Here is a 25,108-nt window from a genome sequence, read left to right as displayed (position 1 = left end):
AAATTTAGAAAAAAAAATGTTTCAACTGTAGTAAAACGTTCTCCAATATTATTTTTCCCCTCTAAGAAATCGAATAATATATCCAATTGTGGTATATTTCATGGTGGGAAAAATAGATGGAAAATTTAAAAATGGATTGTGAAAGTGTTTAGCAGCCTTTAAGCGGCTTAGTGAAACGAATGTAATACAGTTTTGAATAAAAGCGATTTTTTTCACCTTTAATTTATAAATCAAATTTAACTAAATTTTCTTTTGATATTTGTTAACAAATTACAAATTTTTGTAATCCGATAAAATTTAAATATTTTGAAAATTTTTAAAAAATGGTCCTCTTTAAATTTATTTTTTTTTTTGAAATAATTTTGATACGAGACACACTTTTCAGACAAAAATTGGAAAAAAGGATTCTGAATTTCTAGTCAAAAAACTGATGAAAGCTATTAATATAATCTTCCTGATATAATTTTCGATTGTCAAAATCTAAACCATCTTTCTCATTACTACATACAAGTCCTTCAAAAAGCACATACAGCTTATTTTCTTTCATGATTAATAAATTTTTATAAACACGAACTTGGAAAAAAGAACAGAATTATAACAAAAGATTATAACCAAAAATTTTGAAAAACTTAGTCTAAACAAAAATAACAAATTATGGAATGTATGACGAACGAAATAACTTAAAAATAAATATTTACTCGAAAAAAAAAAAATTATTCACGAGCTAGATTATGGATAAAGGTCTGTATCTGGAAGAATTGTTACAGCCTTCTAAAATAGTACTTTTCAAAATAAAAAAAATACCCAAGAGAACTGCTTTTTTCCTGTTTTGATGAGTGATGAGAACAAAGCATATTAGAAGATCTGTAACAACTTTCTAGAAAAACCCCGAATAATTTAAATATTTCCTGATTGAAAATTAAGTACAACTTACAAAATCTTAAACTCAACTGAATAATAATAAAAAAAAATTAATGATTTTGTACTTAATTAAAAATTTAATTGAGCGAAAAATATAAAAATAATGGACGATAAAAAATGATTTATTTCTGGTTTTACAGTCATAAACGTATATCACAAAATAATAATAATAATAATAATAGTTTTCCACTTTGAAAATAAAGTGATAAATTTTTCTATACATAATAATAATTAATAAAAATAACATTAAAAAAATTCAAGGTCATTTAAAATTTTCGTTAATCATGTGATAAATTTTAATTAGTAAAAAATAAAATAAATATTAATTTATGGCTCATTTTTTTACTTATTTTAAATTAAAATAGTAAGTGCATCGAAAAATATAAAAATTGTGTGAGAATATAATTATTTTTTAGAAACCTGATTTATGAATTTAAAAGACCTTGAAAAAGTTTTACAATAACTTTTAGCTCTAGAATCAGGCGTAGTATTTGAGTTATTCAGAACGGCTGGAAATTCGAGGCTGTTGTCAAAGAGTCAACTCTTTCCTTTTTCAACAACTTTTTCCTTTGCAATGAAAATTTGCATAACCGGAGACTTGCCTTTCAGGGAAGGGGCTAGAAAATTTTTAATTACGCTGCAAGCCTTAAATTGATGATTATTACTAAGAATGATATATTCAAGTAAAAAATACGAAAATCATTTAGTCCGAAAAAAATTATTTTTGCATTTTTGCCTCAAATCTTTTCTTTTGTATATCGCCTTCAAATAATATTTATTTATCAATTTTAAGCTTGACACGCAGTTAAAAAATTTCCAGTCCACCTGAAAGACACGGCCTTGACAACAGCCACCCAAATTTCCAGCCGTTCTGAATATCTGTTGAAAACTACGCTTGACGCTGGACCGATTTTGTTAATTCACATAAAATTCTACAAACGATTGAAAATAAAGCCTCCAATATCATCATTACTTATTTTTTAATTGTACAAAAAGCTTGACTTAATTTTATAATAAAAGTCTTACACAAATTTAAATAAATATTTGGAAAGATCATGTGGGTAAAAAGACAACTTTAAATCATCGACGTTGATTCATATAGGCGTACTATGGCGCAAAAATATATATGCTGCTGAGTTTCGCTAAAAAAATTGTATTAAAAAATTGTCTTTCCACAAACAACTACCCACATTTTATTTCGTTATTTTCAAATTTTTTTAAAATATATGATTTTATAAAAGATATAATATAAAATAGAGTTTATATATTTTATATTTTTATACCATTATTGAAGTTGAATTTTTTTTTTTTTGGAATGTAAATTATGTCACACTAAATTACTTATTTACATCATTTTTACTTGAAACTTTTTTCTAATAAAAAACGGGGTTTCTGAATACATTCTAGTCTTTTCACAATAGAAATTTATCCTCACTTGAAAAGAGACATATCGGCGTTCATTTTACTTTCAAAATTACTTACAAAAACTGTCTTAATAATTTAGGTGAGAATATTGTACCTCATTCCCAAAATTTTTTCAATTGCAGTTATTATATGTAATACAAAAGCTAGTGAAAAAATATTTAAAATTGATAAACTGTCACAAGTGACCCAATCTTTGTGTTTCGATTCAAAAATTGTCTAAAAAACGTATTCTCTAAACTCAATAATTGTAGTACTTATAATTGTTATATAATACAAAAATTGGTAATTTCAAATATTTAAAATTGGCAAATCGTTTCATAATAGCGTTTTTGATTCGTAGATAAAAATTGCTAACTTAACGTAGCGCATGGTAGGATTTAAAAATGTTAACCTGAAGACGCATGTACTTAATGTCATCTTAGGCTACATGGTAAATATTATTATTTAAAAATTTATCTATTTTTATTTAAAAAAATTAACACCATGTGGAAAATTTTCAAAATTGGCGTCAAATGTTTTCCAAAAATTTGACTAAAAAGGTAAATATGACAGAGAAAAATCTCTGCACAAATGAAGCAGAACAATACAACATTAAAATTATACTACATTGCTAACGTAATTAGTTACCATGGCAACGATAATTATGGTTTGTTAACAGAATTATGAATCTATATTGTGCGTCGTTACTAAAATTTGAGTTTAAAATCTCAAATATCTCTATCATAGGCTTACAGAAAAAATGGTTCGATAAAAAATTGTAGAAAAATTGATTTTCAACAATATCCTATCCCTCTAAATCTCTTTAGACGATTTTATTTATTCGAACATGAGTTTACAAATACCAAAAATACATTATATATCGAATGTTATTCTAGGTAAGATTAAAATTGTAGCTGTTATAGCATATACAGACAATTATATCATTTTCGATATTCCCTAGACAGAATCGATACACACTTGAAGAAACTTTTATGAAATCTATTCATCGGGATATCAATCGCTGAATTTTCTTTCAAAAATACACTTAATGTCAGAAAAAATTTAACAATTCCAAATATTGAATCGCTAGCTCTTGTATCAGAGTGCAGGGTTGAGAAAACAAACATTGTTTTCTCCCTCTCATTCGCCTAAAACGGAACATCAATATGACTAAACCCTTCATTGGCCAATATTTATAAAGTACATCGGAACACATCTATCATATCTTTCTTAATAATACGTTTCATTATTCCAGTCTTCTGAATTTTATTCACCCTTTCGAACAAAACAATACGAATTATTTTATAAATACTATGGAAATCAGATCCCAATTAAGTCTTAATTTCGTTGCATTTTACATACTACACACAAATATCTCTAAATTAATGTTTGTTTGTTTTTTTTTTTTATACAATCGAAGCATTGTTTTCCGTTCGATTCGGTATACAAAATTGTGTTGCAATCGTTGAGTTACTGATTTCATCAGAATCACTATTACTACTGCTACTGTCTGATGAACCCGTTGATGAACTAGAGCTACCAATAGGCCGTTTTGAATTACCCATCGTGTGTAAAGATCGGATTATTCCTGGATTCGATTCTAAAGTTGAACACTGACTTGAAGGAGGATGTGAATATTCTGATGTATTTTCTTCATCAGATGCTAATGGCCCATTATGACGTGTTATTGAATTATTATATTTGTATCGTCTTGAACGGCAGCCTGGCCCAATAGGTTTGCGAGCAACACTGTTTACAAAAAATTTAATAATAAATTAACTAAACAAACAAAAAAAAAACCTCTTTAAGGTTAGTAGACTTTTTTTATTAGCGGTCATTTTGAAATATAACTATATTATCCTTTAAATCACGCAGTAGGGTCATAAACTAAATTCGGAATGGGAGGAAGAGTCGGAATGATGATTTGAAAATTTTTTACCCTCACAAAATTTCATGTTTTCCAGGATAGTGAAAAATAGTATATTACACGACAATGGCAGAAAGTTTGAGATTCCTGCGCTGCTCGATATAAGGGCGCATCATTGCGCGCAGTTCAGGATTCTCAAACAGAAAAAAAAATTTTTAACTCAAAATATAAAGAAAAAAAATATTCATTAACATCTGTGGGTTTTTTCTCATCACTTCAGCAAAGTCGTGTTTAAAAAAACCAATTCGGATGAATTCGTTTTACTTCGGCTATCTCAATGACAGATGGCAGGTAAATATTTATGTGATATTATCTATCCAGAACATTTAAAAACATATTGTAAACAAAGTTTATAATGTCGGGTTTAGCGCCAAATTTGGCGCTTGTGCGTGAAATTTCCTTCTTCATAAGAGTAAAGATTGTGGTACGAAAGACAATCAGTCTGAATGGTTGAATTATGAAGTAACAGCAAAAAAAAATTAGAGAAACATTAGGGCGTTAATAAATATAATACTTTTAATTACCTTTTTCTTCTCAATGAATAAGTGTTAGATTCCTCCACAGCTTCTTCTTCGTCAGACCAACTTTCACAAATATCTTCATTTGAGATTTCTGTTGTACATCTGTCTGGATTATATAAATTTCGTTCTGAATCCTCGGTACGTACAGTTATTCGTACATCATCCGATAAATTACCATTCTCTGACATATTTTTCACTTCTAATGAAGATATCCGATTTAATTCATCTGATAATCTATTACCATTTAATATTGCCGTCACCTTACGACCTAACATTTCAATTTGGTCATCATCACTGCATTCCCGAGCTGCCATCTTATCATTACTATTTGAATCTGGTTCATTTAAACAATCGGAACTGGAACCGTGTCCTAAATGTGTAATATATATTGGAGTACCGTCGCATCCGTCTTCTGGATATTTTAAAATGACTCCATTTCCGTTTGTTGTGATTTCATCATTATCACTACCATCAGATCGTCGAATTTCACGTAACACAGCGTGTCTCATGTATCGTTTACTTTCGTTAAACGATTTATGTGGATGTAAACCAGGTGTTGGTGACACAGCTGACGAATCAATGGTGTCATCAGTTTGCGTTTCAGAATCAACACATGTTGGTGGACGTTGCGAACCTGCCGAATTTCTGGGAGATATTCTAGGTGAACCAGACATAGTACGACGATGTCGATGTCTCCGTTTGTTGCCAGGTGTTACTGCAATCGATTCTGGTTGAGATGATGCATTTAGTTGAGTATACAGTGTTGATTTAATAGGACTCTGAAATATTTAAAAAGAAAAATAATAAACTTTTTCCCTTATAATAAAGAATTATTATTGTTATTTACCCTGGGGCTATCGGGACTAGTTGTGGTTCCATGTTCTGGTGATGTAGGTGTAGTTGATTGACAACCATTTTGCGATTGTTGACGTCTTGCTAAACGGTCCTGAGCTTTTAAAAGTGGATGTACTATTTTTTTCTTGTTTGGTTTATATACAATGCTTTGTTTTTCTCTTCTGTAAAAAAAAAAGGAAAATGGTTAGTCGATAAATTGCAAAGTTGAATTTAGCTATCTAACTGGAAAAATTTTCTTCTTGATTATGAGAAAAGGCATATTTGTATGTTTCATTTGGCGCAACACACTTAGAAAAGATTTTTTCCAAAATCTTCCAAGCACTTTTCTGCTTTGAATTTATTTCGGTTTAACTACTGTATAGTTCAAGTGAGGTCCTTCTTCGATACAAGGGTAGATCCACCGATGTGGGTACGATAGACATGCACACAACCCTAATAGACGTGTGACGTCACACTTTTATGATTTATTGATGTCGATGGAGTGATGATTATATCCAATGTCACGTTATGTCATATTTTTGATAACATATTATCTGTTTCTTTTTGGTACATGAATACTTGTATTGGTAAAAAGAGATGACTATTTGCTGGGTGCGTAGACGTATAATAATTTAAAAGTAAGCGTGTGTTGTATGTAGATTGCCTTCCTTTTAGGTGGCGTGGTGTGACGCTTAGTAGTTTGTATTGTTTGTAAACCTAGCTTGAATCAAAAAAAAGTTTAGTTTATAAAGTTTTTTGTTTTACCGGTCAGTGTAAGTTCAATGTCATAGTAAAGATTGACTTAATGGCACAGGAAAGATTATTCGGCCTAGCTCTCCTAAATATACACAAAGATGTGAATCTGGATATCGATGAAATTATCAACGTTTTCCCGAAAAAGAAACGTAAGCTTGAATTTGTAATTTGTAAATAAAATTATTTAAAGTAAAATGGATACTAGAGCTTAGCTTAATTTAATTTGGTATCCTTTTAAGTTGAAAAATTTTATCTAAATCGGTTCGGTAGTTTAGAGTCTAAATGCGAAACTGCGATGTGCAAACAAACACACATTTGCTATTATAATTTTTGTGAGCAAACAAACTAACATTTTCCAGGGTTATTAATTTACTAGTGTACGTCTCACGACTTTGCCCGCGTGGAATTGTACACTGTACAAAATTTTGATCAGGACGTCATATATTTTGTAAACATATCCTTGGTAGGATTGCACTATACCGATCATGAGCGAGTTCATACTTCGACTCGCAGTTGGGTGATTTTCGGATGGCTGTGGCCTAACATTTTTTGTGGCCTGTAGTTCGACAACCGGTTTGGTGGTTGTGTGAGTATTTCACAATAGATTTTCCAAAGTAAAAATGCTACTTACTTTAACACATCTTTTTCTCGCTGTTCCAATTGTAATAAAACAGCACTTAATTCCATGTATAATTGATTCGTACGTTCCAATTTTCGTTCATAATGTTCACGAATATCTTGAGCATGTTTCAGTTCTTGTTTACGTTTCCGTACTAAATCTTCTTCAAATCGGGGTAATTGCGATCCTTTTGTTTGCATATGTGACATGTGAATTCGAATTTCCTCCTTCCAAGACAATTGTGTTTTAAAGTATTGATCTTCAGACCGAGATAAAACCTCCAAAGATGCTATTTCCAAATGCATTAAAATATGTTTGAATGATGGACGATTACGTGGTTTTGCACTCCAACATTGTTTTACCAAAATTCGAAAACCATCTGGACACGATGATGGTATTGGCAAGTTTAATGAATTCGATCCAACACCCCAAATTATGGCTGATGAATCAACATCTTTGTATGGTATTTCACATGTTAGTAATTCCCATAAAACAACACCGTACGACCAAATATCAACTTTATCATTGTATGGTTCACTACGAATGATTTCTGGTGCCATCCATGCAACTGTTCCAGCAAAACTCATTTTTGTACTAATTTCATTCCATTCTCGACTTGTACCAAAATCACTAATTTTTACGATCTGACCTTCACCAATCAGGACGCTGCAAAGATAAATCATATATTTGAAATCACTTTCAAAATAACCTAAATGCAATGACAGTTCTCGTCTACAAATGCGACACTAAGAAAACAAGCAACCAACTTATGAGTGGTGTTTAAACGTTCGACAAAGGATGTTTGAGGAGTATCATTGGAATATGGCTGACAGGTTGACCAAGATTGTTTTAAACGAGGAGCTGTCTAGCAGAACAGTTAAATCACTCGGCATAGAAATTCGCTGTAGAATAGAGGTTGGATATAAATACACTTTTTTTTATCGAGACGATAGTTAATTGTTATGAAAGCTAGAATTCGATAGGTGGTACTGCAGTAAAGTTATGTTGAGTTGAGTTATGCGGGTTTACCTTTTTTCGGTACACGGTTACTAGAAAAGTGTACCTATGAATATCACATCCATTAACTCTAGCTGTTTCCTAATTGAAGGGATAGTATCTGCCGGGGCAGTTAGTTGTTATTTAAAAAGATACTAAATTATTCGGGTGTTCTTTCATCACAAAAAAGGAAGTTTCAATTTGATCAATCTTTCAGGCGTAAATATCATCGACATATCGGATAAGAATTAAAATTATACAAAAGCTTAAAAAACAAAAAAAAGTTATACTTACTTGGGGCTTTTAAGGTCTCTGTGAATAATTTTATGTGTATGCAAGTAATGCATACCGGACGCTATTTGTTTTGCCCAACTAACAAGGCGAACTGGTGGAATACTTTCGCCATTTTTCAAATAATCATACAATGTACCATACGCACAATATTCCATAATAATACAATAACATGGCGCATGTGTACATACACCTTTAAATTTAACTATATTTGGATGATTTAATTTGCGTAAATGTCGTATATCCGTTTCCTTTTGATCGCGTACTTTTTTCACTGCAACAGTTTCGCCACGTAACAGACCTTTAAATACAGCACCTTGAGCACCAGACCCCAACCATTGTAAATCACTTATAGCTTCAAATGGAATTTCCCAATCATCTGAAAACAAACAAACATACTTATTTAAAATTTGAACAGTATATATCGATTCAAATTACTCCAAAGTATACGCATTTAGTCGATATCTTAGAAACTACTTGTCTAACCATCAAAGGGACCAAATTTTGGTAGTTTTTCTAAATAATCGAAAATCTCGGAAATTTGTTTGTAATGCGATTGAAAGTCAAGTTTCTTAGTTTCTTAAAGCAAAATCGTTCTATATTTGAATTTTTTGAGATCGACTGAAGAAATTGTTCCTCGAAATCATGCCTTGTATACGATTTCAGTCGATATCTCATAAACTTTACTTCTGACCGTCAAAAGAGCTGATTTTTGTATTTTTTTAATCAAAATTACTCATGATAACGATTTTTATCTAAACTAGAGAAAAACAAATATTCGTTTTTTTTTTTTAATTAAAAAATCGGAAAATTACAAAAAACTAATTTGATGAAACTTGCTATGTACAAAAATCGGGTTAAATAAGTAATTTTTGAGATATGGCCTTAAGTCCTATTCGAAAAAAGTGTTTGAATTGAACTACTGTTTTCTTTTTATAAAAAATAAATAGGCGTATGGAGAGTTGAATATGGAAAATCCAAAAACTTTTGAACTATTGATTGATTTTCAGAGCCTCATTTACAACTACTGTGGTCCGTAGGCGGATGATTTTTGCCGCTCTTGCTTCACGCTTGCCACTGCCTCTTTTTTTGCTATCTGGAGCCCCCACCGGAAGCTCTTTGATTAAAAACTTTTTGAATGTAAAAATACAAATAATTTTTTTTTTGGTGGAGGCATTTAATAAATGGTTACCTAAGTTGCTTAAATGGTAAATGCTGCACTGTTGATTTGCCCTTATCAGGAGATATGATCGAAATAATCTCCTTAATATTTATGATATTGAACAATGTTGTAGTCTATGTATAGAGGTAAATTGTATTTATTTAAGTATAAAGTTGGAATTTTTGAGCAATGACGTAAATCTAATTGACTATAAAAATATTCAATAATATGATTATTGATTAGAACACGTTTTATTTGTACATTATAGAATTTAATGACACCTTATCTTATCAACAAGGATGTCAAAATTTCTGTTAAATAATTCTTTCGATAACATACTATTTTTACTTTGATTTTTACGTTAAAAGTTTAAATCATTTCCACTTTAAATAAAATTTTTGATGATATAAATCTTTTATTATAAACAAAATTTTTCGGAAGGTCGTTCGTTATTAGGTTAGGTTAGGTTATATTAGCTGTCCACGAAGGACACACTTATGATATAGAGCCTATTGTGTATTTATCAGGTCCTCAATTTCAGAGGCTAAGTGCAGCTCTTTCATGCGTATACCATACACTACACCAGCCCATCAAAATTATTAATTAAATTAATTTTGTTGCAACGGCCAGAAATCGAAGCCGCTACCCAAAGCATACCGACTGAGCTAATAGGGCGACTCGTTCGTTATTGAATTCATTCAAAATTGTGAAACTTTCCATTCAGTTTCTGTTTAAACTATACGTTTTTGGAGAACATTTTTCTTACAAAAAATAACACTTATTTAATAAAGGGCAACTGTCTAATTTAAAATTTTCTTCTATCCCCTAACATTTATGAAATAGAGTGAGCTTTTCATTGAATCTGAAAGTCAACTCAAATCTAATGCCTGATTAAGATGTGCGCCTTCGGTTCAACATGTTTTGTTTGAAGACTTTTTTTTCAATAAAAATTATTTATCGAGTTTCAAGGATATGTCGCATTAAACTTTGGTTTCACAGTATTTTTTCTTCAGTTAAAACACTAGAATGCTCGAATGATTACCAGGTTCGTGTATTTTTACTTCTTAAGGTACGGAGCCCTAGATTGTATTTTGCGTCATTAAAAAAATTTTTTTTGTACATCATAATAAGGTCATATTGGGTGTAGCTAAATTATAAATAACTATTCCTGACCTAGGTCATCAATTTGATTTTGTTTAAACGTTGTTTTGTGGAAATTTCAATTAATCTTGATATTCTTAATTTATAGATGTTATTAAATTATTGTAATATACAAAGAAAATTTAAAAGGTCATTTTTTATGATTGACCCCACTGATAATTTGCTAAAATATTTCTTTGTTTCAAAGATTCACAATTAGATATTGTGCAAACTTGTAAACGATGATGAAATGTTTTTGAGGCATATTATAAAGATTTTACGGTTCTCAACGGAAACGGGTCTCAATTTTTCTCAAAAGGTAATTGTTAAATTATTTTCATAGGTAATTTTAAGATTTATTTATTTCAAAAAAATTAATTTATAAGTGTAGGCTTCCAAAGGCAATTGTTTATAAAAAAAAAATATTGTTTGTAAAATTACTTTTTACTTTTTAGGACAAACTTTTTAGTTTATTTTTAAAAGTAGATTTGTCGCCGTTTTATGTTATTATCTACATTTAGTTTTGGTTATATAATATTATAATTTTTCTAAGGTATATTGCGAACTTTAGTCATGCCATCTGTCAATGAATTGAACAAGTTACTAAAAATCTTAGTCGGTAATGCAGGTAAAAAGAAATGTTTATGTATGGATAGAAACATTTATATAAATATATGGGAAAATTTATGTTTTTTTTTTTTAATTTTTTTTAACTTTTAACTAAAATATAAAAATTTCCAAACTTAATAATTTTTTCTAGGTAAAGGATCAAAAAAATCTTTAATTTTTATTTACAATAAGATACTTTTTTCTTTATGAAAAAGCAAAACAGTTTTGACTGTCAAAATTATTCCATAAGGCTATGTAAGAGTAACAAGGACACAACTATAATTCCTACATTAACTTGCAGGAAACTCAAACGCTAGAAAAGTTTTTTAAATATATCATTCTTTAAAATGTGGTGTAAAACTGATACAATTTATTTCTAATGCAATATACCTAAAATGTTTAAATTAATATAAATTTATTAAAATTTTTAATGTTTCTGCATAATATTTATTTATAAATTTATTTTATTCTAAATTATCAACAAAATACTTATTAATTTATTAATAATATCAAGGTTAACGGAATTCTTGACAAAGCGCATTTTTAAGATTACTGTATTTTTGAATATTTAAAATTTATATACTATATTTTACATATTTATTATTAATTTTAAAATTAACTACTGAAAAATCGTATGTTTATGTAATATTACTACGCTTTGCCGTACGGAGCACGATGATAAAATTGTCGAATGATGCATTTTAGTCTTACTATTGCGAAAATTCTTTTGCCAAGCGATAAGATTTTCATAAAAATAGAACTACGATAACCGGCTTAAACGGGGTTCAGCAGGCGTTGAATAAATAGACGGATGGATAATAAGAAACCCTAGTAATTTACAACGATACCGTCTAATAAAAAATAGGCCGCTATTTAGACATTCCATAGACTACTGCTGTTTTTTAAAGATTTAAGCTTGCTTATGACTGCCATATTGAATGCTTGACGTCATTAGTGATTTTCCCAACAATAGTGTAAGACAATTATTGGACAAAAATAGTAGATTTTTACATTATTATTGTTGCTTATAAAATATTAGACATTTTGAGTTATGATCCCAGCTTTTGAAGTTTCTTCCACTGGGCGGCTTTAGTTGCTAGAAGTTTTTTATAAAACCATAAAAGATGGTTGCAGATTTGTGGGTAAGTTCGAATGATGGATTCAGTGAATCTAATTTTAAATTAATGTGAAAAAGAGGTTCAATTCAATTATTGGTCGAAAGTCGTCAATGAAGTCAAGCTATTAAAATTTTGACTCTCTTTGTGCCACCATAAATTCTAAATGCTTGAAGAGATTTGGATAATACCCCATTGCGTGATTTCTTACATCATCCCGAGTAACACTTGTTATAAATTAAAATTTATTTATACAAAGCGAAAGGTCACTCACTTACTCGTTGACTAAACAGGAAAATAAAATTATCATTGTAGTCGGAGGAACTCATGGGTTTAAAAGTGTTCTACAGAACAGACCCCCCCCCCCCCCGATTGCAATGAAAATTTTATTTACTTATTTTTTTCAGGGAGTAAATGAGAGAGATGTATTTTACTTTTTAGTGAATTTTTTTGGCAGGCCAGGCGAGTTTTTTTATTTTTTTTTAAGTATTTATTTTGTTAGCAGGTAATTTTTGTACTTATCTATCCGATTTTAAAACATTAGTTAATCACTTTTATTACACCAATTAATTTTTAGGGAGTGTGTGTTTGGTCTAAAGCCAATGGCCTTATTGGAGCAAATTTTAGAAATATTATCGATTTAAATAAAATTTTTTTTAAATACATTTTAATTCACCATCACCACTAATCCCAGCTATAAAGAAATAAATTGATAAGAAAATTTTTCTATACGTATAACGTAATAAACAAACTAGGATTATTACGTTATCAAAAATAATAATTTTAATAGTCTACAATCTTTTAGAACGCTTATCACAAATTATTATTATGCATATATGCAGGCATGTGCTTGTTTGTAAAAATTAAAGTTCAATATGTTCAATATTTCATCTTAACTCCAGCCCAAAAAAAAAAAAAGATACTTTAAAAAAATCTAGAAAAAATATGATTTCGAAAGTGTATTATATTTAATTACCTATAATTAATAAAAACTATTTTCGAGAGTATATTTTATGACGGCTGAATTTCGATATTGTTTTTCGCTTTAGAACAGGTGTGTTAATTAGTACGGAATGCGTGTTAATAAAGTGGCCTATTTTCTGACTGGCAAATTAAAACTTCTTTAATTATAAAACTAAATAATATTAAAATTACAACCACACTAAAATTATTTGAAAACTTTTAATAAGAATATTTGGGAAATTGTCTTCCATAAACTACGTGGTTCAATTACAGCCTTTTTGGAACCCCTTCCTTCCTCCATCCAGCCTTCCGTAGCCTTATCTTAGTATGAACCACCTCCCCCACCCCGCCGTTCAATATAAAAGAACGAAGAATTTTAAGATTTTTGAAACATAGACATGGTAAAATTATAAGAATTTTTTTTTTGTGTGCTATTTGGTAACAGAATTTTAAAAATTAAATATGAAATATTAAGTTACTTACCAGGTTGATTTTTAATATCGTTTACAGCTGCTTTTCCAATAATTGATAAGACCGGCCTTAAACATCCAAAAATACCATCCATCCATCCTTGTTTTGGATCATTAACCGTACATACACCAACACCAGCCGGTTGTGGAGTATCTGGACTACTATCTTCTGGTGTTTTCTGTGCAGTTGTTCGATTTGTTACCTCAGCCAAGGCGGCTGATGGTATTTGTGGTATTGCCACCTGATTGTACTCATCATGAATACATAACATACTGAAACAAAACATAATCACATTAATAAAATTAATTTACAATCATTAATATTTATATTTTGTTAAATATGCATAGGAAATACATTTGATTCACTTTAAACTTTCTTTCCATTAAACGCAATAATGACATATTTTTAAGGCGGTTAGCTTTTTTATGAAGATTAACTTTCTAACTTAAAGTGTTATTTTATCTCTTACCGTTTAGGATCTAAATTAGCTATTAAAGAAACCCGAAGAACTAGTTCCAATCTGATATCAGAACATGATGTCCTCCATCAAACTCTGCAACTTTTGTTTAAATTATTTTTTGATTGGTTAACTACAAAGCGAGATATTTAGGTGTATAGATTAAAATGGCCCAGAGTATATGTAATATATATCAAGGTATACTAAGTTTAGTCCCAAGTGTTTCCATATACTGAGTCTATAATATTAAACACAGATTTTATTCGATACTACAATACTTTCATTGATTATGTAAATGGCCAAGGGGTCTAAGGCGATAGTCTTTGATCGTTTGTCTACTTAGACTTAGGTTGCGGGTTCGAATCCAGGCAACGGCAGTGTGAACAATTATAATTAGTGGGGGCGGTAGAATTGATCACATTGTCGTCGCTTGGATAAGAACGAAGTAACCGACTCCACCCACATCATAATGTAATTGTAAATATGTATGTAAGTTAAATAAATAAAGATTAACAAATAATGATATGGGTGGTCTCTGTTATAGATGCATATGTCAGAAAACGGAGGTTAAATCCCATTATTTTATTTGAAAGGATTGCGTTTGAGGATATGTGAGCTAATAATTCAATTTAACGCAGTTGTCACGTGACAGTCACCTAGCACAGTGGCCTTGGGTTTGATATCATGTTTTTGAGAATGTTGAGATAGTCCCAACAATTTTCAAACAAAAGTAATAAACAAATATGAAGTAGTGTTAAAGTGGTACTCAATAAAATAATATACTTATCAACATACACGGCATCTAGAGAACAAGTACACGGCACTTTCATATACAATTTTAAGACCTATATACAGAGGATGTATGATGTTTATTCAAGAGTCTAAACTATTGGAAATTTTGGAGCCGCTGTTTTTTCACTCTCGAGATATTATATGTTTGCAATTGCATACAATACTTCAACCGAATCTCAGGGGGTGGTTTTAGTAAGATGTAGGTATATACATCTTAGGGGTGGATCTAAAACTTACATCAAAATGTAAATCTCAAAATGAGGATTTTGAATGTATCTCCATCTTTAGAAGTTTTTGTGGAGGATTGATACAAATCAAAGTGCGAGTCTCAAAAAATGTTCATGGTAAGCACTTTTTTTTGTAGCTATCGTCTTAGGCTCTTTTCACACTATAACTTTTTGACCGCACGGCAAAAAATCGAACAGTGTCCGATTACTCAGTGGTATACGTGACCAAATATACGCATTCACATCCCGATTTTAAACCATATGGTCAGTTGCCTTCGAGTCACTCTGATTGCATTCGCTGAAGACCATTCTTGAATTTTCCGTGCAATTCTTTGAAGGAAGCAATGTGTAATTCCGTAGATCCTCAAATAAGTCTTTTTAGTGAGCCTCAAAAAATTTTCATGGTAAGCTCTTTTTTGTAACGATCGTCTAAGTATGTAGTTTTGTAAATGGAAAATTAAAAAAAATATATATTTACATAAAAAGTTAAAAATGATAATTGAGGTCTTAAAAATCCGATGAAAATTCTATTTCAAATTATTACATTATAGTTTCTACACAGAAGTGAAAAACATTCTAAAACAATGCAAGGAAACAGTATTTTTTATAACGTTTTTATTTTAATAATATGCATAATTAATATACAAGGAATGTCAACTGATGACTCAGTTTATCTATGAGGATTTAGAAATATAAATTGTTTTTAAATAGTCTTCATAATATGATCAAAAATAGATTTTTTTTTTTAATCTTCTAATCGTACACTCAAATTTTAGTAATATTGTCACGTAAACAATTTCAAATTCATTGAAAAAATTTCTTCAATTCAAGCCTTTTAGTTTTCTTATTTTAGACTAAGCTCACCCGATAATGTTAAATTGGTTAAATTTTGTCTTTGTTTAAAATTCGTTTTAATGCAGTAAATTCTAGAAAACGAAAAAAAAATTTCGAAATTTTTTTCTTGATTATCAATTCAGTTTGAACTATTTTAATAAACGATGTTTTTGATTAGTACTTAACTTTAAAAATCGGTCAAGTGCGAGTCGTATCCGATAGATATAAATTTTATCAGGCATACTATTCTATAAATAACTCTATATTGTAAATAAGCATATACTTGAAGAATCAATCAAAAATTTAGAATTTTTAATAAAAATTCTATCTATAAAAGCACAAAAAGTCTAGGGATTTTTTATCAAAAAAACACCTACCCATGTTTTAGCAAAAATCTTAGAGATCTCAGAAACTACTTTTTTCGGTACGGCATCTATTTACATCTTATATATTTAAGTCTTATGAAATTTTTTTAGCAAAAAATAGAACCGTCTTCAAAAAAAATGAAATGCAAAAAAAATCAGACTCCAATAAATAATTCCCTTGTATGCTGACTATATGTCCTGTGCTAAAAATTGATTTAGCGGGGTCGCGCTCAAAGTGTACCTAATTGCTCACAAAAGTATTATTTAATGGAGTCGGTACTTTAAATTTTTTTACATTTTGTGTCACAAAGTCACACATATCAGTCCTTATGTAAATCATAGTACCATGTAGAAAACACCTTTAAATTAAACAGTTTTTTCTTAATATCTTCAAAATACAAGGTCATGGAATTCCCTTGAAAATACTCTCTTTCCAACAAAATTTTTTTCAAAATTAGCAGAAAAATAAAGTAGCAAACGTTAAATAAAATTGAATCGAATTAAAAACCATCCTTCTTTTCTTGAAATCGATTAAAATGTATAAAAAAATTCCTAACTGAAATTTCAAAATCATTACCTTATTGTTCCGAAACACATGACTTACAAAAAAAATCCACAACTTAAAGATTACCTCAAAAGTTCAAAGTTCTTAATGAATCCGTCTGTTGTAGTAGAATAAAACAAAGTGATAAATAAAAGATAGCACAACCTTTCCCTTGTATACGCGTTAAAATTACTATACTTTTCTTTTTTGATCACAAGTGTGAAAAACAACACTCTAATTGATGTACTTTATTCCGAGCCTTAGAGGTCAATATATTGAACGTGAATTTCACTACAAATGGCATACTTGAAACATTGTATATAGGGTGTTTTGTAAATATACAGGTGGGGTAGGGAAATGTGCGATTTTAAAGACAAAAACACATTAATTTATTTTTTACGGTCTAAAAATACATAAAAACGCATTTAAATAAATTACATAAATTGAGCCTTAAGTAAATAGTATTTTTAAATAAATAAAGCGAATTAAGTTATAAATTCGTCGGATCTGACAACTTTGTACTTTTTTTGTGAGTTTACCTGAAAAAAATCGGGAAAGGGAGAAAACATACCAAGATATCCGAAAACTAGCATTTGAAACATTGAAAGAATCGAACTGTCAAAAGGTGGTACAAATCCTGTGAAATGTAAGGAATAACAAGGCCGCCTAAACGAATGTACTCCCGAATGGACGTCATCTCATGAGTCGTCATTGCTTTAACTCATCAATATATGAAAAAAATTGATGGGTTTTTGTCTTATAGTGTTTTCAAAATCGCACACTACATTGGCAAACCTCGTACTTACAATCCTAGAACTGTTTCAATATATTTATTAAGCACCTGTATATTAATTTAAGAAATAAATATATACTCTTTCCAAATATGAGTAAATAGTCTTATTGTACATACTATAATCTGTAATAGCACTATCTCTTTCTACTTACACTCAAGTTTACTAACACCGACACAAAGAGGACAAATGAATTGGAATGTCATTGTACAGCGAGTCTCTGTGCTCTTTACCTAGCTCTCAGAGTCTACTAGGGAAAGTCCAACATAGTAAATGTTCAGCTAATGTTCAAAAATGAAATTATTTTTAAATTAAACAAAACTCATATTAAAATTATATTATTAGTTCGATCCCCGCCCGCTTTATTGTGTTTTAAAGTAAAAACTAGTGAAGATCACCGTGTTATAGCCTTCACCTCCCTTGCTCTCACTTATTTCCCTTCCATAACACTCGAAATAGGGATAGGAATTGTTTTGCACAAGTAAAATATATGTACAATTTTCAATTTTTTTTACTAAATGTAAAATACTCATAATTCATTGAGAATACCAGAACAGATGGCCATGAATAGTATTTTTACCATTTCTACAAAAATCTCTAATTATGGTTTAAAATGATGCTCATAGATAAATTTAATTAATTCATTAATTATTTTTTAAAAATATATCTTTATAAATTATAGTTCATGTGTTTTTCTGATGTATGAGTATTGTACAGTTTCAATCAAATCCATTCAGTAGTTTTTGCGTGAAAGCGTCACAAACAAACAACCTTTCTTTCAAATTTGTAATATATATAGGGATATAGAGAAGGGATACGGATAAGGATATAATCTGAATGGTTTTTTTTTTGTAAATTTAAACAAAATACGGAGCGAAAGTAAGCAGCCATATTAAAATCGCAAACTTGTAACATCTGTTAATAAATTAATGAAATGAACATGTGATGTGTTAATAAATGGAAAACAAAATTTTATTTGAATTCCTCGAAATAGTTGTGTATGTCCTAAACTAGATAATGCTAAAACTATTGATATGGAGTGCTAATAAACGGACAGCAAAATTTTATTTGAATTCCTCGAAAGAGTTGTGTATAACCCAAACTAGATAATGCTAAAACTGTTGATATGGAGTGCTAATAAACGAACAGCAAAATTTTATTTCAATTCTTCGAAACAGCTGAGTAGGACCCAAACGGAGTAGATAATGCTTGTTGCTGATACTTTTATTTTCAATACTTTTTAGATCAACAATGAACGCCAACAATGAACAGTTTAAAATAACTATTAATAAAAATAGCGCACATTTGGTAAAAATTTTGCGAAATAAAAATAATCCAATACCGTTAAAATAAAAAATATTTGACATGAATCTGTCTATGACCGTATGGTAAACCAAATGTGATTCTTTTACTTCTTTCTATTCGTTGTGTGCGTAGTCATGGTAGGGATAATAAAATCGATGCCAGCGCTTTAAGTGAAAAATTTTGGAGTTAAAGGAGGCTGTTATGACTAATTTGCAATTCTTTACATGTTAATGATATAGAAACTGTCAAATTAAAATGATTGAAAAACACTAATTAATTAAACTTAATGCATTAAAAATTGTGAAAATAAGAAATCAAATTGTACAAATATTATTTTTCAAATGTAAATTATCATAATTATTTATTTAAATTTGTGAAACAAGAATATTAAATTTTAAATGTAAGTTTTCAATGCAATCCATACAATTCTATATGCATCCATACAATTCTATAATTAAAGTAGTGTATCGTTGTCATGGAAACGAAATTCACGCACGAAACGAATATGTGATTCTTAGATAAATGAAATTAAGCGCGTGTATAAGATATTTTTGGATTATCTGCTTGCAAAATAATTAAAAACATTATGAAATTACTGTCTTAAATTTCAAACAGTAAAACCATATTTTTCAATAAAATATTTTATTACTAATTTAGAATGTGACATATTATTTCGAAAAATAATAAAATTTTAAAGCAACATCAGGCAATACAATACAGCATATTGAATTGAAAAAAATCTCTTCAAGGTAACATAATTACTACATTTAAAGTAACTTCTCTTGTTTTAAATACATTCTATCTAGCAATAAGTAAAAATGCCACTATAGTATAAAAATATTAAAATAAAATTGATAAGAAATTTTTAGGAGGAAAACAAGGACTTTGCTCATCTCAAAAAAAAAATAAGACGTAAGTTTCAAAATAATAAACAAACCTGACATCTGATACAATAAACATATCCGTCTGTTTGGTAATGATAACATTATTTTTTGGTGCAATCGGGAATACCATGATGTTTTTTTGTTGTTAACTCAAAAAACACATAAAGAAACGAAAAGAACACAAAAATAAATCACAAAAATTCACTGAACTATCACACATATCGAGGACTTTTAATAACAGTACATTTTTTTGTTTGTTACAAACAAAACCCGGAGCCGTCAGTCTTCATACACAATCACAATGATTACCATTACCATATGCTTAATAAAAATTTTAAACACGAATAAAATGTGTTGAAGTCACATGACGAAATATTATATGATCATGTTGTTTGATAGAAATGCTAGATATTTGTTATATATGTGTTAGATAAAGACATGTTGATTTTTCAAGTACGTTTTATTTACCTCTATATACAAATTACAGTGTTGTCTGTAGTACTCTTAAGTCCGCCTGCATAGTAGAAGAAAATTTTTTCTAATCCCTTATTGCAGTTCTTACGTAAGTTTCTAAAAATTTTGAGCAACTGTTAAATTTTTTAGCCTGGTATGTGTAAAAAATTGCTTATTTTTACGATAATACGAGCACCAAGGCAATTTTAGATTTAGGGTTAAAATTATTTGTATTTTCTTTTCAACTTTGATGATGAATTTTGTTATAACTTCATGAATGTAGACGAAAAATAAGAATAAAATTTTCGATATCTTCCCTGGCTTTCGAAAGATAAATAATTAAACAGAATCTTCAATTTTCGATATTTTGAAAATTACTCCAGATATCGAAAATTTTTATTCTTATTTATCGTCTGATATTGTCAAGTTATAACATAATTCGCAACAATATTGAAAATATATATTTCTTAAATTTGTGTCCACACTACCTAGCTCATACATCCTTAATTAGTCGGTTTTTTTTTTCAATAATTTATTAATGTTTTAATTTTAATTTTAATAATTTTTTTTTAAATTTCCATCGACTAGTTTTGCAGAAATCTATGGATTAATCTAACGTTTTACCATAAACCCAATGTTAAATATGCCTACTTTTGAAGTCATTTATTTATTTAAACAATCGAGAACCCCCCCCCCTAAAATTTTCAGAATTGATTTACACTTGGTCCAACTTCATATAAAAAAAATCAAGCTTTTTATTTAAAATTGTCTTGGTGCTCGTACATCCTTAAAAAGCTTTTGGATTAAAAAAATTATCTGTCAATTGAAAGTTTTATTGCCATTTGACGATTAAAAAAACACTTTCCGTTTTGAGAAGCTACTTGTTTCAGAATTTAACGGACCAAATTCCTAATTTGCCCGGACTATAATGTGTAAGTATCTGCTAGTAGTTAAAAAATTCTAACTTCCACCGTAAATTCTCAGAAATTTCAAGAATTAATATAAGAAAATGGGATCGTGAAGGACAAAGTCGGAAGATTTGTCCAATGTTCAACGCACATTATCAAAAATTATTTTAAAAGAAATGATGAGAAATATAGATAATGTGTGGAGCTATATTGTAAGAATAATGTGCGGAGTACTCTGAGCATAAAAGATTTGCTCCGAGAAAGAAAATATTTCTTATAAACAAATCTTGATGTGTGTGGTCTGCCTTTATTGCTTCGCCTATTGGAATGTTGTGGTAAAATTGGTTCATTACATTCGAAATTTCACACATTCATAGACTATCTTTCTAAAATAAATTTCCACCTGGTTCTTAAACATGCGGAACCAATATCACCGGAAGACTGCGGAAGATCGGAAGTTGTCATTTGAATTGCTTGTAACTTTTGCGACTTTTTCAAAGCGGTAAAGAAAACTTTTTTTGTCTCTTTCAAATGAAACTTTATACATATGGTAATTTTGATCTAAAAAATACAAAAATTGAAATGATTTTAAGCATAAACGAGTGGTTTCTGAGATATGGCTTGAAATCTTAACTTGTTCATTTGTTCCAATTTTACAGTTTACGAAGTGATATTTAAAAGTAAATGCAAGTTAATTCGTAAAAAAATAAAATAGACTTTCATTTTAAAATTGCCAACTATCGCTTTTTGAACGAAATCTTCTGACAATCTTATCAATATTCACTAAGGATTGATACCTTTTTATGGTGCTAAAATAAATAGTTTTCATTGAATAAACAGATGAAAATTTTCATTCCATTTGTATATCGATGTCAAGTGGATTTTTTACACAGATAATTTTTATTTTATTTTTCAAAATAGATTATAAAGAAATTTATCAGTTTATTGTTATTGGATATTAAAAATTGTTATTAGTTATTACGACTGACTACGGTGTGTATTTAAGTATTGTATGAAGTATGATATTTAAGTATATAGAGTGATCATAAGTATATTTATAAGTTAATAATAATATGCATTACACTTAGAACAATTTAGTCGAATAAATAAACCGGAAAAAACATAAAATGTTGAAAATCGAAAACCTGCCGGACAACAAGGAAAATTGGACTTAGTCTTAATCATTTCTGAAAATTTTAGCGAAGATTACCCGATTATTTAAATAAATAAATAACTTCAAAAGTAGGCATATTTAACATTGGTCTTATGGTTAAACGGACTAAGTCTAAATAAATTCTGAAAATTTTAGGGGAGATTGCCCGATTATTCAAATAAATAAATGACTTCTAAAAGTAGGCATTTTTAACATTGGTCTTATTTGAAAACAGTAGATGGATGATATGTTTTCATACATTTTTCCAAAACTAGTCGGTGGAAATTAAAAAGAACTATTTAAGTTAAAGTTAAAACCTTAATAAATTATTGAAAACAAAAACACCTGGTGTATCTGATTAATTAAGGATGTATGAGCATGGTAGTCAGGACATAAAAATAAAAAAAAAATATTTTTTCTATTTTTGTGTTGAACTATGATGTAACTTGACAATATAAGACAAAAAGTAAGAATTCAATTTTTCGATAACTGGAGTAATTTTCTAAATATCGAAAATTGCAAATTTTGTTTAATTATTTAGCTTTCGATATTTCGAAAACTCTGGCAGATATCGAAAAATATCATTCTTATTTTTCGTCTAAATTCATGATGTTATAACAAAATTCAAGATCAAAGTTGAAAAAAAGGTACAATTTCAACCATCTAAACTTGCCTTGGCGCTCGTACTACCTTAAATATTTTATTGAAAAATAATTTTTATTTTAATTGTGCCCCCAAAAATTGAGTATTGGGGAATTTAGACCCCGCATTCATGTTAAGAAATCACCAGAGTCAATGCCAGGCAAAATATTGAAACTTGCTTGCTCTAATCAAGACAGAAAATAGTGGTGATAAATGTTCCTAACTCGATGCACTTGGACAAGTTTTCAGCATTTTCCGGCTTATTTATTCGACTACTTTATTTTAAAAAGGAAAATTTATTTTATTTTTAGAGTTATATAAGTATATGGAAAAATAAGCATAGCTTTTGTTACACCCACACTGATAACACATTATTCAAGTCGGTTGTCAGTCAATCAAATAAATCATCATTCATTGACCTTAAAGAGAATAAAATCAAACGTGTTTTAAAACATAAAAGAACGATGGTGACGCAAAAAATACATTGTATTTTAAATGAGGCTTGTCCATCATATTTTAGCGCCCATACTTTTAGCGCCATTTTCTATACTACGTCACAGATCCAAAAAATATTTTTTATTGAGACTATAGTGGGTTTTGCTACTTTAGTAAATGTTATAATAAATATGTATTCATATATTAAAGATACTAAAACCTATGTAAAATTTCGTAACATCAATATTTTTAAGTGTTACAAACTTGGGACTAAACTTAGTATACCTTGATATATATTACCTACATATATATGTAATTATATACATGGTATAATAAAATTTTGTGGTCAAACACATTCATTCATTTGAAATAGATAAATTTTTCAGATTTAGTTAATCAATGCTTCCGTAATTTGGTAAAAAAGTATTTCAATCATTTTTTTACCAAATTAGATTCTGTATAACAACTTTGCAGTGATATAAAGTTTAAAATATAGTACAAATTATTTGAGCTAAATAATAAAGAATAAGAATAAGAATATAAGCGTAAACAGTTAATGGGCCATTTTTTAACTAAACACACTATATATTTTTGTAAATATTTATTTGGGTTATTTGATCATACCTTGAAATACAATTGACGCAAATTGATCTCTACTTAAACCTTAATTATGTCATCATAAAGTAAATTGAGCTGTAAGTCAGAAAATCGAAAATCATAATCACTAAACACAAAAATATGGACCCAAAATCATAAAAATCCAACTCATTTTACGATGAGTATTTCTCGAGAATTTAAAATCGCTCGAAATAAAAGTTTTTTTTAGAATAATTTTAAGTGATATATATCAATTCACCTGATATTTGTATTCATTTGAAAATTGGAAATGTAATTCCAGAGACATCACCTTAGTTTGTGAAATACCCACACAACAGGTAGACAAAATATTGAAAAATACTTTTTGCAAACTTTATGGAATATAAAATATTTATAACTAGAGCATGAATGACAAGTTAAATTTACGGGTATTAACGAGATTAGCTTTTTTGAGGTACACAGGAGAAAAGGAGAAGTGGTTAATTATTATTTAAAAATAAAAATAGGAGCTAATATTGGCTTCTTAAAACACAGAAAAATCAATTTAATTTTACAACATTTCCACCAAAATATTATTTTTTATTGTATGATACTGTATTACTACTACTATTTTCCGCTCTCCAAATTCATCGAGAAGAATTACGTTTTCATGATCAAGATTTGTACCAGCGGCTTCAAAGCGTGATTATTCAGAAAATATGCAAAGAAAGGTTCTTTTATGATCAAATAGGATTCTTTTATGATCGGTCTATTGAACAAATTTTATTTCTTTCTTTAATCACGCGATAATGCTACGGGTAAACGCTAGTTATGAAATAAACATTATTAAAATAAAATTACCTATTTGTAAAATTTTCTTGTTCATCTTTGTTGGATGTAGATAAATCTGATGATGGATCGTTATCTAGGTCACAAGTTTCACCACTGAATAAAATTTCATTAGCATTTAAACCACGTTCCAATGTTCCAATTGGAGTATGCATTCTGAAATC

General features: G+C 29.2%; 1 protein-coding gene across 2 annotated transcripts in view; it reads right to left on the bottom strand.

The window, feature by feature from the left end:
• Positions 1–2,899: 2,899 nt before the first annotated feature.
• Positions 2,900–25,108, bottom strand: part of LOC123295583 (mitogen-activated protein kinase kinase kinase 13) — a 30,210-nt gene continuing 8,001 nt past the window's right edge. The window contains exons 2-8 of one of the 2 annotated variants that reach the window (XM_044876988.1): positions 24,957–25,100; positions 13,742–14,001; positions 8,273–8,648; positions 6,995–7,648; positions 5,621–5,789; positions 4,777–5,552; positions 2,900–4,074 (exon numbers count right to left, since the gene is read on the bottom strand). In XM_044876988.1, coding sequence (XP_044732923.1) covers positions 3,732–4,074; positions 4,777–5,552; positions 5,621–5,789; positions 6,995–7,648; positions 8,273–8,648; positions 13,742–14,001; positions 24,957–25,099 — 2,721 coding nt within the window. In that variant the 5' untranslated portion in view covers position 25,100 and the 3' untranslated portion in view covers positions 2,900–3,731. Of the gene's footprint in view, positions 4,075–4,776; positions 5,553–5,620; positions 5,790–6,994; positions 7,649–8,272; positions 8,649–13,741; positions 14,002–19,981; positions 20,158–24,956; positions 25,101–25,108 lie in introns of those variants that run through there. The other variant, XM_044876989.1, reaches the window with a different exon arrangement.

The sequence above is a fragment of the Chrysoperla carnea genome, chromosome 3, assembly GCF_905475395.1.
Source record: "Chrysoperla carnea chromosome 3, inChrCarn1.1, whole genome shotgun sequence".
Classification (NCBI taxonomy): Eukaryota; Metazoa; Arthropoda; class Insecta; order Neuroptera; family Chrysopidae; genus Chrysoperla; species Chrysoperla carnea.
Note: the sequence above shows the minus strand (reverse complement) of the source record. Positions and strands in the feature narration are given on the sequence as shown.